The sequence below is a fragment of the Rhinichthys klamathensis genome, unplaced genomic scaffold, assembly GCF_029890125.1.
Source record: "Rhinichthys klamathensis goyatoka isolate OS25496 unplaced genomic scaffold, OSU_Roscu_1.1 h1tg000035l_1, whole genome shotgun sequence".
Lineage (NCBI taxonomy): Eukaryota > Metazoa > Chordata > Actinopteri > Cypriniformes > Leuciscidae > Rhinichthys > Rhinichthys klamathensis.
The window spans coordinates 1,991,309-2,008,710 of NW_026606583.1; the positions used below are offsets into that span (position 1 = coordinate 1,991,309).

A 17,402-nucleotide genomic window follows, 5' to 3' on the forward strand; every position below is an offset into this window, starting at 1 on the left:
CACTCAGACAGGTGGCATACTGGCCAGGCATGCAGCAAGATGTGGCAGAGTATGTGAGAGAATGCTTGGTCTGCTGTCAATTCCAACCAGCAAACCCAAATCACAGAGCCCCACTGCAACGCAGAGGAATCACGTTCCCATGGTCAGACCTCCAAATCGACTGGGTAGGACCCCTGCCCAGGTCGACAAGAGGCAACAAGTACTTTCTCACGGTGGTGTGTCAGTTTACCAAGTGGGTAGAGTGTCTGCCAGCACCTAACGACACTGCCCAAACAACGGCATACCTCCTGATGAACCACATCTTCTCCCGGTTCGGATTGCCACTAAGAGTCAACTCAGACAGAGGTACCCACTTCACTGCCGAGATCATGCAAAAGATCTGGAGATGTCTAGGGGTACAAGCTAGACTACACATCAGTCAAAATCCGAGATCATCTGGGCAAGTCGAGAGGTCCAATCAGACGGTGGTCCACATGCTAAGAAAGTACGTGTCGACTAACCAGAAAGACTGGGACGTGAAACTTCCCCTTGTGCTGATGGCCCTCCGAGCCACACCGCAGGAATCAACACGGGTGTCCCCATTCGAACTCATGACAGGGCGACAGATGACTCTGCCATTACACCTGTTGTACCAACCAGGAGACCACAACCTCGTCACCGCCTACACCACGTTCCAGTACCTGGACGAGCTCCACAAACACCTGAGAACAACTTTCGCTTTCGCCCAGCAACACCTGAAAAGCAGTGCTGAAGGCCAGAAAGCATACTATGACCAAAAGGCATCTCACCACGAGTTCAATGTGGGCGACAAAGTCCTGTATTACATCTTCGCTCCGCCACCCCGGGGGCTGTCAAAGAAGCTCCTGCCCCACTGGACAGGACCTCACGAGATTGTGAACAAACTCTCCCCCGTTGCATACCAAATCCAGCTAAAACGGGGACAGAGAGAACCAGTTCTCAAATGGGTCCACCGCAATCAGATCAAAAGACATGTGGCCACTAGCAGGGACAGACAGGGAGGGGCCAATGCAAGCTAAAACTCAACCGCCGTCATCGCAGCGAAAGACTGTCTCACACAACCCGGGACAAACCTCGCTGACCTGTGCCTTTCTCTCTCCCCTGCTCCTCCACACCTCTCTCTCTCTTGCCTGTAATAGGATGCTGCTGTTGATCGTCCTCATGTGCCTTCAGTCGACCAGAGGCCAGCCGCCAGCCGACGTCATCTCACCAGGACCGGCCTCGGGCATCGTGTTGAGGGACCAACCAGGACTCCTGATCACTAACTGCCGAACGCACACACAGAAAGTGTATGTGCGACTCGGCCCCAGAAATGTCTACCGGGCACACTACCCAAGCTCGGTGGCACAGTACAGTTGGGCAGGTGCGCGATGGACAGAAGCCGCCCTCAACCACGCCGAAGCCGACGTCGAGCACATGCTGAGCCAACTCGAGAAGATGACCGTCACCCAAGCGGAATTGGGAGGACACAACAAACGTTCCAAACGGTTCCTGGGAGCGTTGCTCGGAGCCGCTGCGGCCGTGGGCACGCTGTTCAACATTGGCATGTCCAGTGTCAACGCCGTGAACATAGCCACGGTGCGACGACACGTGGCCGAAATCCAGACCGAGCTTCCACAGTTGAAAGAACAACTCACCACACAGAGCGAATCCCTGCGAACCATTGGCAAGACACTGAGAGGAACCGTGACAATCCTCAACACTCACAGCGTCATGCTGAATCAGACTGTGAGCTCCATGAAGCAGATGTTCACAGTTTTCCAAAATGACTTTGCCCAAACACAGTTGGTCACAGCATTAATGACCGACATGCTCCGAGAAGTAAGCTCCTCCATAGACAGCTTAGCTATGGGTCGGATCCCGCCATACCTGATACCCCTAAGCCTGGTACAAACCGTGCTGGCTTCCGCCATAACCACACCCATTGACCCGATCCAAACCCACCTTGCCTACTCCTTGGGCAGTGCCATTCCACTGTACGTTGACCCCGCACAGCGAGAGGTAGGCTTCCTCTTGAACTTGCCCATCATAGAATCAAGCCGAATCTACCGACTCAAAGACATTGTCAACGTGGGATTTTGGCAGAGCAATACCTACTTTAAGGTACGGACACCTGACGTGGTAGCCTACCACGACAGCGACCCTCAGCTGTACCTAGCCCCAAACCTGCACATGTGCACCCGCACCAAAGATATCCACTATCTCTGCCCTAGCAAACCATTCCTCAGAGACAACACTGATGGGATCTGCGGCCTGCAACATCTGGCCAGCGACGCACGTTGCCCGGCGGATGCTAAACCCCGCAGCCAAGTCACCGAGACGCAAGCCGAGATTGTGGGAAACCGATGGCTCGTTAACACCCCAGTACGGACAGCGACACTGACCTACGACCAACACGACACCGCTACGCGTGTCAACCTGCTGAACCAGACCATGTGGATCCAAGTTCCACGAGGAGCCATCCTCCACCTGGACGACCTAGCCTTGTACCACCTCCCTAGTGAAGAATACCAATCCGAACTAGAGATTCCATCCTTCTTTAAGGATCGCAACTTCACCCTCGACCCAGAGCTGGAGAAATGGATTCAGGAAGGGGGGTCACAGATCGTCGACATCGCTCCCCTGGACACAAGCCTTGTCCAGAATGCCTATCCTGAACGCCTCACCAGTCGTCCAAGCATGGACCGCCGCTGACACTGCCGTGTGCATTTCAACGATCATCGGACACGCCTTAACCTTGGGCCTTGCCTACGTCCTGTACCGACGAGTCAACGAGATGCGAGCCTCTACAGCCAGGCTCACCCAAGCCATGTCCGTGGGGTTCCGTAAGACCCCTCGGAAAGAAGACTCCCCGCTAGCGAACGCGGAGGACCTCATAGAGCTGAGCCCTCAGCCCTAACCATCATCTGCCGAGTCCGACCTCCATGATTTACCTGCCATCTGACCAAGGCAATCGTGATGGTCCAACGAGGTCCACCCCCACGGGTCCTGTCGAACCATCAAAGGGGGAATGTAGCCATGGTCAGATCTGCCATTTTCTTAAACTGCTGTTTTTGCATTCTTCCCATTTAGCGACTGTGACAAAAAGCAGATGCCATCTGCCATTTTGATTAAATCACTGATTTCCACAAGTTCTTATCTCTCCACGCACTGCTCACAAAGCAAATGGTGTTTGGACTTAATTGAATTACCGGTACAAGTGCCCCGTGGCGCTTTTCTCTAATGACTAAACAATACCCCGCTTACCACATTTGATCAAGACACATGACCAAAAGGCAGATCACGTGGAAGAACCCCTCCGAAGGTGACAAGACGAACATTGTCCATTCAGATAAGCGCACACACGTGGAAGCCCCTTTGGGGTTTTTCGCTTACACACACACAGAAGAGAATTGTGAGATTAGACAACGGGCCATTGTAGCCGTTGTTAAACTCATCAAATTCGAAGCACACAGAACAGAAGATGACCAAAAGTTCACCGCGTGACCAGCGCTGGTTGAACTTTTGAACACGCATGAACACACACGAAATACTCTGAACACATGGGATCAAAAATCCCCTTTTGTAAATGTATAATGTTTTGTGGTTGTGTTTTCATGATTCCCTGATGACAAAACTGGTATGACTGTAAGCTTTTATGATATGTGATCAATTTAATATCCGCTTAATCACAGAAAAGTCATGTATCTGCTTTTCACTAAGCCCTAGGAATGCCGAACTTGGTATGGTTGTAATCAGAATAATCCAAGAAGATTGAATCATCAACCCAAAATGTAATATGATGCATGCTTTTATTAATACTAGTTTAGAAGTGTATTTCAACAAGTTTTATCCCCTATGCACATGATCCGGGAGGGCGTGAATCACAAGGTCTAGCGACCCGCCCTCCTGCAAAACGGTTGGATCAAACACTGAGAAAGGCGTGTCCCTCGCCCCTTCAAAATAGACCGCCACCTTATCCTCTGTGCAGTTTCCTACGCCAGAGAGAGATGCCTAAACTTTCCTGCTAAACTCCAGCCGGAGTTTTCCTTCTTCGTCGTTTTTCTACTTTGTTTTAAATCTAAGTTGCTTTCTTTCGATCTACCTCAGTTGATAGTTCGGTTTCATTCAAGAACGAAACAAGTTTAAGATTAATCGCCTCTCGTACGTTTGCTGAAGCAATCGCAAACATCTGCCTCCTACCGAAGACGTGCCAGACAACTCCAACCACGCTGCCTTTGTAACGCAACTCAACACAAAGGGACCGTGTTTAAACCAAGTAACGTACAAATCTCAATTAAGTGCTGCTTAAAGCTGTCTAGATTAATATCCGAATCCTTTGGTCTCTGTTGAACTGTTTTGAACTGTTCTGTCATTCTCTCTCTCTCTTCTCTCACCCTCACTCACTCTCTCTCTCTCTCTCTCTCTCTCTCTCACTCTCACTCTAACTGTGTCTCGTTTAAATACGTCATATTGCAATCCTGTATTAATTGTTTGTTTTGATATGCATATTATTTACTCCTGCGTGATTTTCAGTAGTCTATATAACCTTTAGTATTGTGTTATTAAATTCCGTAATCCTTTGAATCGAATCTGTCTCATTGTCCCATGATTGAAGTCTCTGTAATATGTCAAAGATCTGTCAGTTACCAACGCTCTACCTCGGTTAACTATTGTAAACATCTGAAAGTGCCGTATACGAGCAGATACTTCCGTGTGGCCAGCGGAAAATATTCACTCGGTATACAGGCAGGTAATCTTGTGATATAAGGAAGTTTTCATCTCCGATTCGCAGGACGAACCAGGATGCATGACAAACTAATTTGGAATCACATGTAAATTGACCCTGACAATTAATCTGACTTAACCAAACCAAATATCAATAATTACTACGATCAATCGTGTTAATTATTCATATATGGTAATGTTTAGTCCATTCCCTATTTGGGATAATTTAATTTATGTATGTGATTACATATTCATTATCTAATGAATAATATTCCCCATTTGAGTTAAATAATTTCCCCAAAACGAACTCATTTCCGCTACATATGGAATACTGTTTTCGTTAGGAAATAAGTTTCTCTCGGGGAGAGAAACTTATTTCTGCTTTTGTTGTATAGACAAACGTGATCATTAGACTTTTTTTTTTATTGTGGGCCTACAAAACCTCTTAGCCCCAGGGCCTAACGGCAGGTTAATGCGGGCCTGCTCATGTAGGCTACATTAACCTAATATTATAATAAAATCTCTACCCTTTTCAAATAGCCTACTACATTTTTGTGTTGTAAATGTCATTTATTCAGAACCAATATTCCCATCAGTGTTCTGTAGCCTAAGCAGTAGTGTAGCAGACTTAAATTAGCATATTTGTATATGCCCTCTTAAATTGATTCTCATGGCATTTTTTTTCCTTTATAAAGGCAATTTTCCCTCAACCTTTATCCATTGTTTTTGTTTTTCTCACTGTACATTAAAAGTATTATAGTTGCCCACTTGCCCATATATATATATATATATATATATATATATATATATATATATAATAATACAATATATAAAAATAAATACATAATATATAACATGGCCCTATGCAGCAATGTAAGCCATAATTATAAAATGTGTTACTGACCTTCCGAACAGGCAGGGCGGTGTAAATGGAAATGCAGTGCCATCTTCTCCATGTCTTTCTATCACAACTATATTCCCCAGCAAAGGCATTTTAAAACCAATTACCTTGTTTAGCAAAGACAAAAGACAAAATTTTAAAAGTCTATCCACTGACACGGGTCACACATTTGACACATGCCAATGAAACCGAATGTAAAAAGTTCTAGCAATGTGGTCTGTGAAGTTCAATTGATCATCAATTACAACTCCACGGTTCTGGCTGAGCTTGATCAAAGTCCTTTTAGTCTCTGGCTTGATGGAGTTATGGATGATGAGCCTAGCTGAATGTTTAAATTGTGATGAAGTGTTGGGTTGGGCTGGGACTACAAGCAGGGGGTTTTGCAGGTATTTCGGGGTTTTTCCTAGCTCAAAATGAAAAACCCCACTTTTAATAATAAGACCATTAAATGTTTATTTTTCGTAGATCATACACCCTACAGTGTTTCCCACTTTATTTTTGTGGGTAGGCCAGGGGCACTTTCATTTCAAAACCTTAAATCTTGTGCAGACTTGCACTTGCACTCAGACACCAGCACTTCCTCTGCAAGTGACGTCACTTGCATAGTGTGGCTCGTGTCGGATAGAGAACATGCAGCTCCCAATGTCGTTCACTAATCGTTGCTGTAAGTATATATACATATATATAAATATATATGCTTTTTTAATACATGATAATACGTTTTACGTTCATTTACACGACTTTTAATCTCTGATAGCCTATACAATATATTAGGCCAAGCCAACCCCTCACGGTCTTAATACATAAATGAAACTATTTAATAGAGTGGTATTTAAACTGCCTTTACATGGCTTGCACATTGAAACCACTGTAGTTTACCGTCCCTGTTGTTTTTTTTTTTGTTTTTTACTGTGAAAACATTTTTGAAGCCAACCACCTTTAAAAAAAAATAAAGGTACACTGGAAGGCCATTTTAAAAAAAGCAGTTGTTTTCCAAGTTAGGTGCATAACACTATTGTACTGTAATTGTAGGCGCACAAGCACATTCGTACATATTTTGTCTTCAGTTAAACAATAGCAGGTACTGCTCTGAAACAATTTTTGCTGAGAAAACCTCTACATAAAGACTTAAAAGCAGTTGATGATGATAAAGACAACAATATTTGCATGGACAGGGTAAGATTGTGGAAGTGTGCATAAGATTGTAAGCGTAAATAAAATTTGCAAGTGGACGAGAATCTTTATAAATGTGAATCTTGTTACCTTGTTGCCCTACGTACAAGTCATTTAGACATTTGCACATACAGATTGGTTTTACACTCTCAATCTGTTTTGTAGTTCTCTAAACTGTTGTTTTCACTTGCAAATTGCTTTTCACAGACTGGCAATGCTTTTGTCCATATTTGGGCCACAAAAAAAAGCGTAAGCAGTAAATGTTTTTTTAATCTTTGTTTTCTTAAGCTTGAAACGCAATTTACACCTTTACAAAGATTTTCTTGTGCATGCAAATTTAAAGCTGCAGTCCGTAGCTTTTCCTCTTTGTCGCCATCTGTCTGTTCGAAATCTGTAACTGCAGTGATTCGCGGAATTATCATCTTTACGTGGGTTGTAAATCGGCATGAAACAGCGCGGATGAACACAGTGCTTTGAGGCGAGTGCTGCTGTCAGTCACCGCGCTGTGTGGATACTGTCATACAGAATCACAGATTCACTTTTTGAAAGTTTGACCAACATAAGAATTTTCATAAGAAAATGTCTTCTGAACAAGTAAGTAACATCCATTTTTGTTCTGACCAACTAAGGGGGAAAAAGCATTCGACATGATAAGCTTCGTTAGATTTAATCAACGCGATTTACAGCAACCGTGCAAATTATAGCCTACTTTGTTCTCAAATTGTTCATGTTAACAACATCACATCAGCATTGCGTGACTAATGTTAAATGTAATGTGTTTTATGGTTACCTGTGTAGTTCCGAATTCATATTCTCCATAATAGCAAAACGAGAAAGGCACAACAAAGGAAACTCCATAACTGTGTGAATTAAGAAAACGTACTGTTACACGATTGAACTATTGAAATGTCTTAACTAACTTGTTCAGCAGAAAAAAGCCGTCTCTTCTTCCGTTTTGAACCCACTTTTCACGCACTTTTCAAAAGCCCCGCCAATTTTTAAATCCTTGTGTTTGCATGAAACGGTTTCTTTCTCTTTCTCTAGCCACCTTAAATCCGAAGTACGAAGTCTTTTGGGTTTTATAACTGCTGAATCTCCAGTTGACACTGATGATTGTTGTTTGGATCTTTCTGGATGCCATAAGTTTAATTATGTAAAGTGCTGCGAGAAAAGCCTATACATCTAAACATCTCGTCACGCGCAGTATAGCCGGCTAGCCGAAACTCCTTCTTTATGTGTACGGGTGTGACGTAATGACGCAAAGACATGCTCGAATTTCCCGCGGAAACCCACCAGTACCACTGGAATTAAAATCATTATTACAAGCTAACTGTTTTGAATCTAGCTATGGCAAGCAGATAGTTTTGACCACTGGCAGAATAAGTTTTTTTTAATATAATTATTTTGGATTATTTTTAACTTAAAAAAGTTACGGACTGGAGCTTTAATTTACGCTTACAATCTTATGTACACACTTCCAAAAATTTTACCTTATATGCAAATCTTTTTAGGTTATATATTGATGAGTTTTATATACAGTAGTTAACATTTGAAGTGGATCAAAAAAGTTAATCAAAATTATCCTAAGGCCCCATCCACACTACTGCGTTTTAGTTTAGAAACGGATAATTAAAACGAATACGATCTCCGTCCACACCAGCGTTTTAGCTGCGTATTAGAATTGATCTCCGTCCACATTAAAGGAGAACTCCGGCGCAAAATGAACCTTTGGTCTAATAAAACATTGGTACCTAGTCAACCGTTCTCTGAGATTTGTTTTCATGATAATCGAATGTAAAGAGTTTTATCTCTAAAAACAGTTTAGCGTATAACGCTAGTAATGGGGGCATCTATTAAGTAAAAATAAATCGCTAGTTTATACCACTAACAAGACTCAAAATTGCCCCACACTAACACAGTAACATAATGAGGGTCCCTACATGCAAAACGAAGCATTGAGAACTTTGTAAGTGTACAGACCGTTTAATAAGAAAAAAATTTATTTGTTCATATCAGTGAACAAAAACAATTTCTAAAACTAGGTCTTCTAAACATTAGATCGCTCACACAGGGGCGGACTGGCCATCTGTGTGATCTGGAGTATCACAGAACGGCCGCTACTCCAGGACGGCCGGCGGGCCGGCCCACCACCCGCCACACACGCAGTCATCACCTGTTTTTCCCCCCCACTAATCTGTTTCACACTCCAGTACTGTAGGTGGCAGCAATGCACCTTTAAGTTGGATGCCAGCGCGGAGCATTATCAGCTCGGCCCAAAAAAACTGCGATCGCGGCCGAAGCAGCTGTGCGGACTGATCTCGATCACGCGAACATTATTACACAGTTGCGCGATCCACTGAGAAGCATTTCAATTCAGCGCAGAATTCTCTATCTCTATTATAAACCCACAGATGGCTGTGATTTAAGCTAGTTAAAAGCCAGATTAAACGGCGCTGATATTCTCAACATCTTGACGCAAAAAAACAGGTGAAACATTGTTCCAAGAACAAACCAGTTAGAAGACATTTCACTCCACAACTTATGAATTAACTGTAACTTAGTAAAACAAACTTTTTTGGCAGAAATGTGCCTGTATTCATATTAAAAATGCTGTTATATTAATAGTCATGTAGGCCTATAAATGTAGGCTATTAAATGTAATGCAGTAATGTTTTTGTTTAGAAGTTATGGCAGTTTATTTATTTTGCATTAAATATTTATACTAAATGTTTATGCTAATAGGTTTTTAGAGAATAATATATATTTATATATATATTACAAATTTTTCACCAATTGTTGAACCAGAATATCAAGAAATTATATTATTTCGCATGTGATGGTGAAAAATAAAAAAGTTAAAGTTAAAAGTAAAGGTAAAGGTAAGGTAAAAAAACACCACCATGTTATATGTATAATAAATATTTTTGAGTATAGCCCTTCTAGATTATTTTATCCCTTGAGGTAGCCCACACACACAAAAAGGTTGGAGACCCCTGGTATATAGTAACTAAATGTTTTATAATTACAAGTTTGTGTAATTAGGGTTTCTGTAGCCAGTGACATTTCATTATTTTTATTTTATTTTCAATGCAGATGTAATGGCATTGTACATTTTTTTGTTTTTATTTGAAGACTGAGGCTTCATTAATAAACAAAACCCCAATTGTCATCATTGTTTTTGAGATATTACTTGCTGTGAATACCTTGTCTGATATAGGTTACAGTATTGTGGCATAGTATCAGGACATCCTAGTGGCTAGGGGCGAATGGCTGGATGATGGGCCTATTTGGGAGAAAGTCCAGGGCTGTTTTTTAGCCCCAGTCCGTCCCTGGCTCACACCTAAGGCGGTTATTGTAAATGAAATGGTGACAGATAATAGCTTCGATGTACTTTGCCTTACTGAAACCTGGCTTAAACCAAACGAGTATTTCGGTCTAAATGAGTCCACTCCGCCAGGATAGCCTACTGTTATAAGCATGAGCCCCGTCTGATCGGTCGTGGCGGCGGTGTTCCCTGCTGAAAAAACCAGCATAGACCAGCATAATTTCCATGCTGGTTTATGCTGGTTTATGCTGGTCTATGCTGGTTTGGTGCTGGTTTAGCTGGTGGACCAGCATGGTCTTGCTGGTGATGCTGGTCAAACAGCATGGTGATGCTGGCCAACCAGCAAGGTCTCATTAATGATGCTGGTCTACCAGCATGGTCTTGCTGGTGATGCTGGCCAACCAGCAAGGTCTCATTAATGATGCTGGTCTACCAGCATGGTCTTGCTGGTGATGCTGGTCAACCAGCAAGGTCTCATTAATGATGCTGGTCTACCAGCATGGTCTTGCTGGTGATGCTGGTCAAACAGCATGGTGATGCTGGCCAACCAGCAAGGTCTCATTAATGATGCTGGTCTACCAGCATGGTCTTGCTGGTGATGCTGGCCAACCAGCAAGGTCTCATTAATGATGCTGGTCTACCAGCATGGTCTTGCTGGTGATGCTGGTCAACCAGCAAGGTCTCATTAATGATGCTGGTCTACCAGCATGATCTTGCTGGTGATCCTGGTCAAACAGATTTTTTTGTAACAACCTTAAGCTTAAGGGAACCTATACTTAATTACTAAGTAATTTGTTTTAAATAAAATAAAAGTAAAAAAACAAAAAATAAAATAAAAAAAAAAAACATTGAGAAGCAACACATAACGTGCTAGACAGATGTTGCATAATGAGTGTGTATTTTTTTTTTTTTTTTTCAGCAGCAACAAATAAATACATTCAAATAGCACTCCATGCTTCACTTTTTTCCTGCTCTTCTGAACAGGAACAGAAAATTCTTAAAGGGTCAAAAAAAAAAAAAAAAAAAAAAAACTATTCACCAGTTAGTTCTCAGCTCAGTTTTTTTTAAACCTATGTGAAAATATATTCATGAAAATACATGATAATGTAAAGGTTTTAATCAAGTGAGTTTTTGCAATGTAGGCTACTTTTATTTTTACACTGTTTACCATTTCTAAAGCTACTTTATATTTTTTATTATATAATCAATACTATTTTCATATTTACAACTTAAAGCACTTTCAGGACATCTTTATTTTATATATAAAGGATAATATGAAAATATTGCAAGCACGTTTTCAAATAAAATAAAGAGGTGTCAAATTCTTAAACTAAATTCATGATTTAATATTAAGGATATTTTAAATTATTTTATATGTTTTAATTCTAGATGTTTATTTATATGCTGCGTGCCATTGAAGTGTTTTAATGCGCGTGCGCGGACACATTCGAGTCGTATTGAAAGCCTGGAGCGCGCGCGAGAGCAGATGACATGGGAACGAGGAAACGTCATCAACTGACAAACAGCAAAACTAGCGTCTCTCGCTGTTGTTTTCACTGCTTTCAGGTAAGTTTAGTAAAAAAAAATCACACAAAAAATACATACAAACGGTCCTGACACATTTCTTACGTGTAATTGATACGCTTCTGTTGAATATTTACTTTATAGAAATGGTTTTGTGTCTTCGAAAAAGTCCGTTAGCATCTCAACCGTTTCCAGAAGATGTAAGTTAAGGCTAACTCTACAGACTGGAGCTCTTGTTTATGAAAGTTTGGGGTTAACCACATCTTTGTGTAACGTTAGAGAACAGTTTTTGATAGTTTTGTTTTGCTGGTAATTTGTCAATGGGTGATTAGAAGTAAGCTAATTTATTTAACCTAATAGAATGCACTGTACTGTTAATCAGTGAGGTCACTTACAAATATTGATCAAAAGAAAGTGAAACATCTACACTAAGGTTGCATTATTGTTTAATCATCATAATAATTTCATATGCATTTATTTCACAATATCTATTATCTTAAGATTATATATATATATATATATATATATATATATATATATATATATATATATATATATATATATATATTCTTTTTTCTGCATTTCACCTCTGCTCTAGCTTGGTTCCTTGTAATAAACCCTATATTCTATTGTAAATCCTATGTAACATTGTTGGCTCTGTGACAAATTGCATGTTATGTTCTAGATCATCATGCTGATGGCCTTCTGCACTCCCTGTCCAAGACAATCTCCACGGCTATCCATGAGCAAAACCTCAAACATACAGTGCACTACTTTTCAGAAGTTTGGGGTCTGTAAGATTTATGCTTTTGAAAGAAATCTCACTTTTTAAAATCATTAACTCCAGGTTTTTTCAATGAGATTATCCTTGAGAAGCCTGTAGGCTAAATAATCAGCTAAATATTAGGCTAAGCGACAAATATAATGGTCGTAGTTATAATAATTCATTTAACTATTATGATAACAGGATATCATGGTCATTGGTATATTTTATTTCTCTAGATCTGTTTTGAATTATGTTGGCCAAAGAGACAGACACCATACTGTCCAACTCAAAGGTATTTATTTATTTGTATGTATTTTTTATTGATAAATACTGAAATTCCTTTTACTTATAAATGCTGAATGTGGTTCAGGGGGTCGACAACTTTAGGCTCACAAGTTATTTTTCACAGATATCTGACCAGCTTACTCATGTCTCATACTCTTAGCCTTTAAAATGTTTGAATTTATATCCCCAATGCAATATCAGGGGGTAAAGATATCATTAGAGTTCTTAAAGTTATGGCTATGCTCTTGTCACCAGATGAGATATAATCCCTAGCGTTTGGCCCTGTGATTCTTCAGGACAAGCTCTTGATGCCATCCACACTCAGATGAAGAAGGTGAGTTTCACAGTAGCTGCCACTATCACAAACCAAGAGACAGAACACAACATGCTTTCATCCATATGAACTCACCCATATGTAGGGATGGGTATCGAAACCCAGTATTAAACGGGCCCTGGGGCCAAATTAAGGAAGACCGCAGTATCGATAAGCTTGGACGTTATTGGTTCTTCATACAACGTGTTTTTCAGGCTGGTCGTTTGTAATTTTGTAAGAGTAGGGAGAGGCTGTACCTCTCATGTGTGTGTACTGTGTACTATAACTTTTCAACAGGAGCTGGTACTCCTTTGACTTGATTGAAAAGTTTTAGATAGAGCTGTTTTTTTCACTCTCTATTCTCATTATGTTCATTTACATGCCAATAGCTCATGATGAAAATTTTGTAGCATTTATATACTACTAATAATAATGTTAATATTAAGCAAAGTTATTTACAAGATCTTTAAAAAATGTATAATTAAATGTCTTTATTATAACCTGCAATACAAAAATAGTACAGTTCAAAATCTATTATATATACATCTCATCTGGTATCATAAATTATCAATCCAGGTTCAATTTAAGATATGCTCAATATTAGGGCTGCACGATATTGAAAAACTTAAATACATATTTTGTTTTTTCTGCTATATATATATATATTGCAATATAAAAACAATTTCATCAGATTATTTAGGTCTATTTGAAAATAATCATAGAATAATTGGGGAGTGAAATCTATTCAAAAGTGAATCTGCATAGAAAATTATAAACAAATTACAAGCATAGATAAATACAATAGAAGAAAAATACAATTGAAATAAGCTGCGCATTATGTTTTTTAGGAAAATCTAACTTAGGTACATAAATTGAATTATCAAATGTAAAATAAGTCTAGAAATAATAGTCTAATAAAAATAATAATAGAAATAGTCTGAAACAAATGAAAACAGCGCTATTTGTTGTTACTGTACTGACCGAGAAACCCTTCAGATGATTGAGTGACAGAGAATCTCGTTCAAGGACCGGGGCCCTTAGGGAAGACCCTTATAGGTCCTCCTGGGCCACACACAGGAAACAAATCCTTAACCAAAAAAAAAAACTTTGCAATGAACGTGCTTTGTTTTAAATAAATCACACACAGTAAACTAAACCTTAACAAAAAAAAAAACTTTGCAATGAACTTTGCAATTTAGCCGCGGAAACTGGTGTGGTGAGACGTACATGCTCGGCAGATTCGGCTTGAAGTCGTTCATCCTCGGAATGCACATCGTGCGCTGTTACAAAAAAAGCAGTGCACACCGCCAAGCGAAATGGGGTCTTGCGCACCCAACGCGCTCGACCGCCCACACCGCAATGCCATCATTTTTGCCGCACGCACCTTCGCGCTAGTGCGGACGCGTCGAGTATAAACAAGGCTTTACTCCGTGTCAGCGTGCGCTCTGATCGGTAAAGGGGCAGAGATTTCAGACCGTTTATTAAGGAGATCTCCAAGATTTCTCTTCTTGGGAGGGGGTGGTGCATATAGCAAATTCAAATTTCAGCACACTGCTTTTGGATTGGGCAAGACTATGAGTCTTATTGGAGTGCTTCTGCTGTGATCTTTGAGGGTTTACAAAGTATATTCTTTGTTGTCATGTTTTCCATCATCTATCATATTTGTGATATGTTTGTTCTCTTTCTAATTGTCAAAGATCCTAGACCACCAAGCCTAAAGGAGACCTTACAAAGTAAGTGCAAAAAATATATTACTCAGATATCTGAAATCTATCTTGGTCCATATTTACCAAAGTATAGGCCCTGATGCAAGTGGGTAAATATGTATATTTACATTATTTTGTATATAGTTGCAGAGTCTGGCTGTTTGAATGAGGTGGAACCCTCTCTATCTTCAAAAGGAGATGAGGTACAGCATTGCCCTTGTCATCTGTGTGCATGGATTAATATAAGAACCAGTACACTTAAAGTTTTTATGAATTTTGTATGCATATGTACAATCTAGTACCTTGATTATTTTTGTTTTTAATTTTGTCAGATTCACTTGGGGGGAGACGTTCGAGTGCGTAGAGAGGCCTGGTCAAGGATCCAAAACAGTACTCGGGATTCCTTATTTGTGAAGGAGTTGGCAGTGGCAATCTGGGGCACTAAGACTCTAGGGGAAAAAAGTCTCACAGGGAAGGAATGCCCCACAACCAAAACCACCAGGCAGCCCTTAACCCCCCAGAAACTTCAGACATTAAAAGGTAGCAGTAGCCACAAGGTCTTTGTGGGATGCCAAGTACTGGGTTATGGAGTAATACATTTTTATTTGTTCTGGTGCGACACAAGCATCACTATTTATCTGTTCATTTCTTTTCAGTCTGCTTCAAGGAGTGGCTTGACAAAAAGAATGTGGAGGAGACAGAGTCGCAGGCCAGATGGATAAAGGCCGGACGGTTCATTACAGAAAAAATAATGGACATTAATAGACTAAAAAAAAAATTTAAATGTGACTATGTGGTTCCATTTGAGACAAAAATGAGTCGACTGCTTTGTGATTTGTACTACACATTTGTCCTTGTCAACAATAACCTGCTAACAGTTCCCTACCTTTTCAGATAGATTAGTGCATGTTGATGTGTATGCTCTGTTTATATCGTTCTGTTCTGTCATCATTACTGTATTGATCCTACTTTTTCAGGTAAATTACTAAATGTTGATGTGTATGTTCTTTGTTTATGTTGATTTGTTCTGTCGTCCTGAGTGTTGTTTTTTGTTAAATAATTGTTATTATTGTTAATGTTTACTTGTTATTATTAAATGAACTTGTTACATGTATTAATTTAAGCTTGTATTTTCATGATTTTCATCATACCAAAATTCAATGTAGCTGTCCAGCATTCCATCCTGGTGAACAGGCTACCATCCTGGTCTATTACTGTTGACCTGCATAGTTTCCAATGTTTATAACCAGCATCCAATGTTGGTGCTGGTGTGACCAGCATGGGATGCATTTAATGGGATGCATACAGCTTGCATACCAGCATCCCATGCTGGTCACCAGCATACCAGCATCCCATGCTGGTCACCAGCATACCAGCATCCCATGCTGGTCACCAGCATACCAGCATCCCATGCTGGTCACCAGCATACCAGCATCCCATGCTGGTCACCAGCACCAGCATACCAGCATCCCATGCTGGTCACCAGCATACCAGCATCCCATGCTGGTCACCAGCATACCAGCATCCCATGCTGGTCACCAGCACCAGCATACCAGCATCCCATGCTGGTCACCAGCATACCAGCATCCCATGCTGGTCACCAGCACCAGCATACCAGCATCCCATGCTGGTCACCAGCACACCAGCACCAAAACACAACATATGCTGGTCTTGCTGGTAGCTGGTCTATGCTGGTTTTTCCAGCAGGGTTGCAACAATCTATAGAGATATTCTTAATGTTACTCAGGAAACAGGTCACAGGTTTAATTCGTTTGAAGTACTTGTGCTAAATGTTACGCTCTTAGATGTAAGAAAGAAATCCCTGTTATCTCTATCCTTGGCGACCGTATATAGACCTCCAGGACCATATGCTGAATTCCTAAAAGAGTTTGCAGACTTTCTCTCAGATCTATTGGTCAATGCCGATAAAGCAATAATTGTTGGAGATTTTAACATACACGTAGATAACACAAATGATGCGTTAGGGACTGCGTTTACAGATTTATTAAACTCCTTTGGGGTCAAGCAAAACGTCAGTGGTCCCACTCATCGTCTAAATCATACACTAGATTTAATTATATCATATGGAACCAATCTAACCGATATAGATATTATACCGCAAAGTGACGATCTCACTGATCATCACATGGTAACTTGTATAATACATACTGCTGAAATTTGTCATGTTGCGCCACGTTATAGACCAGGCAGAACAATCCTTCCGACCACTATAGATAGATTCTCAAATAGCTTACCTGATCTATCTCAGCTGCTCAGAGAACCCAAACAAACAGATGAACTAGAGGAAATGACTAGCAGTTTGAGCACCATTTTCTCTAGTACATTAGATATTGTTGCACCAATTAGATCAAAAAAGGTTAGAGAGAAAACTAAAGCACCATGGTACAACAGTGCTACGCATGCTATCAAGAGAGAAACTCGTAACTTAGAGCGTAAATGGAAACAAACTAATTTAGAGGTCTTTAGAATCGCGTGGAAAGACAGTATGTCACGTTATAAAAAGGCTCTAAAAGCAGCCAGGGCTGAGCATCTCCGCAAACTAATAGAAAATAACCAAAATAATCCAAGGTTTTTATTTAACACCGTGGCTAGACTAACAAATAAACAGACATCACCAGAGCAAAATATTCCGTTACAGTATAGCTGTAATGATTTTATGAACT

General features: G+C 40.5%; 2 protein-coding genes across 2 annotated transcripts in view; one reads left to right on the forward strand and one right to left on the reverse strand.

Annotated features, from left to right (window-relative positions):
• LOC130080412 (proliferation marker protein Ki-67-like) overlaps positions 1-5,878 on the reverse strand; it is a 39,326-nt gene extending 33,448 nt beyond the window's left edge. The window contains exon 1 of the mRNA XM_056245763.1: positions 5,630-5,878. Coding sequence (XP_056101738.1) covers positions 5,630-5,718 — 89 coding nt within the window. The 5' untranslated portion in view covers positions 5,719-5,878. The remainder of the gene's footprint in view (positions 1-5,629) is intronic.
• A 6,060-nt stretch (positions 5,879-11,938) lies between these two features.
• crym (crystallin, mu) overlaps positions 11,939-17,402 on the forward strand; it is a 200,890-nt gene continuing 195,426 nt past the window's right edge. Inside the window, exon 1 of the mRNA XM_056245849.1 lies at positions 11,939-11,943. The gene's annotated coding sequence lies outside the window, so the exon portion shown is untranslated. The remainder of the gene's footprint in view (positions 11,944-17,402) is intronic.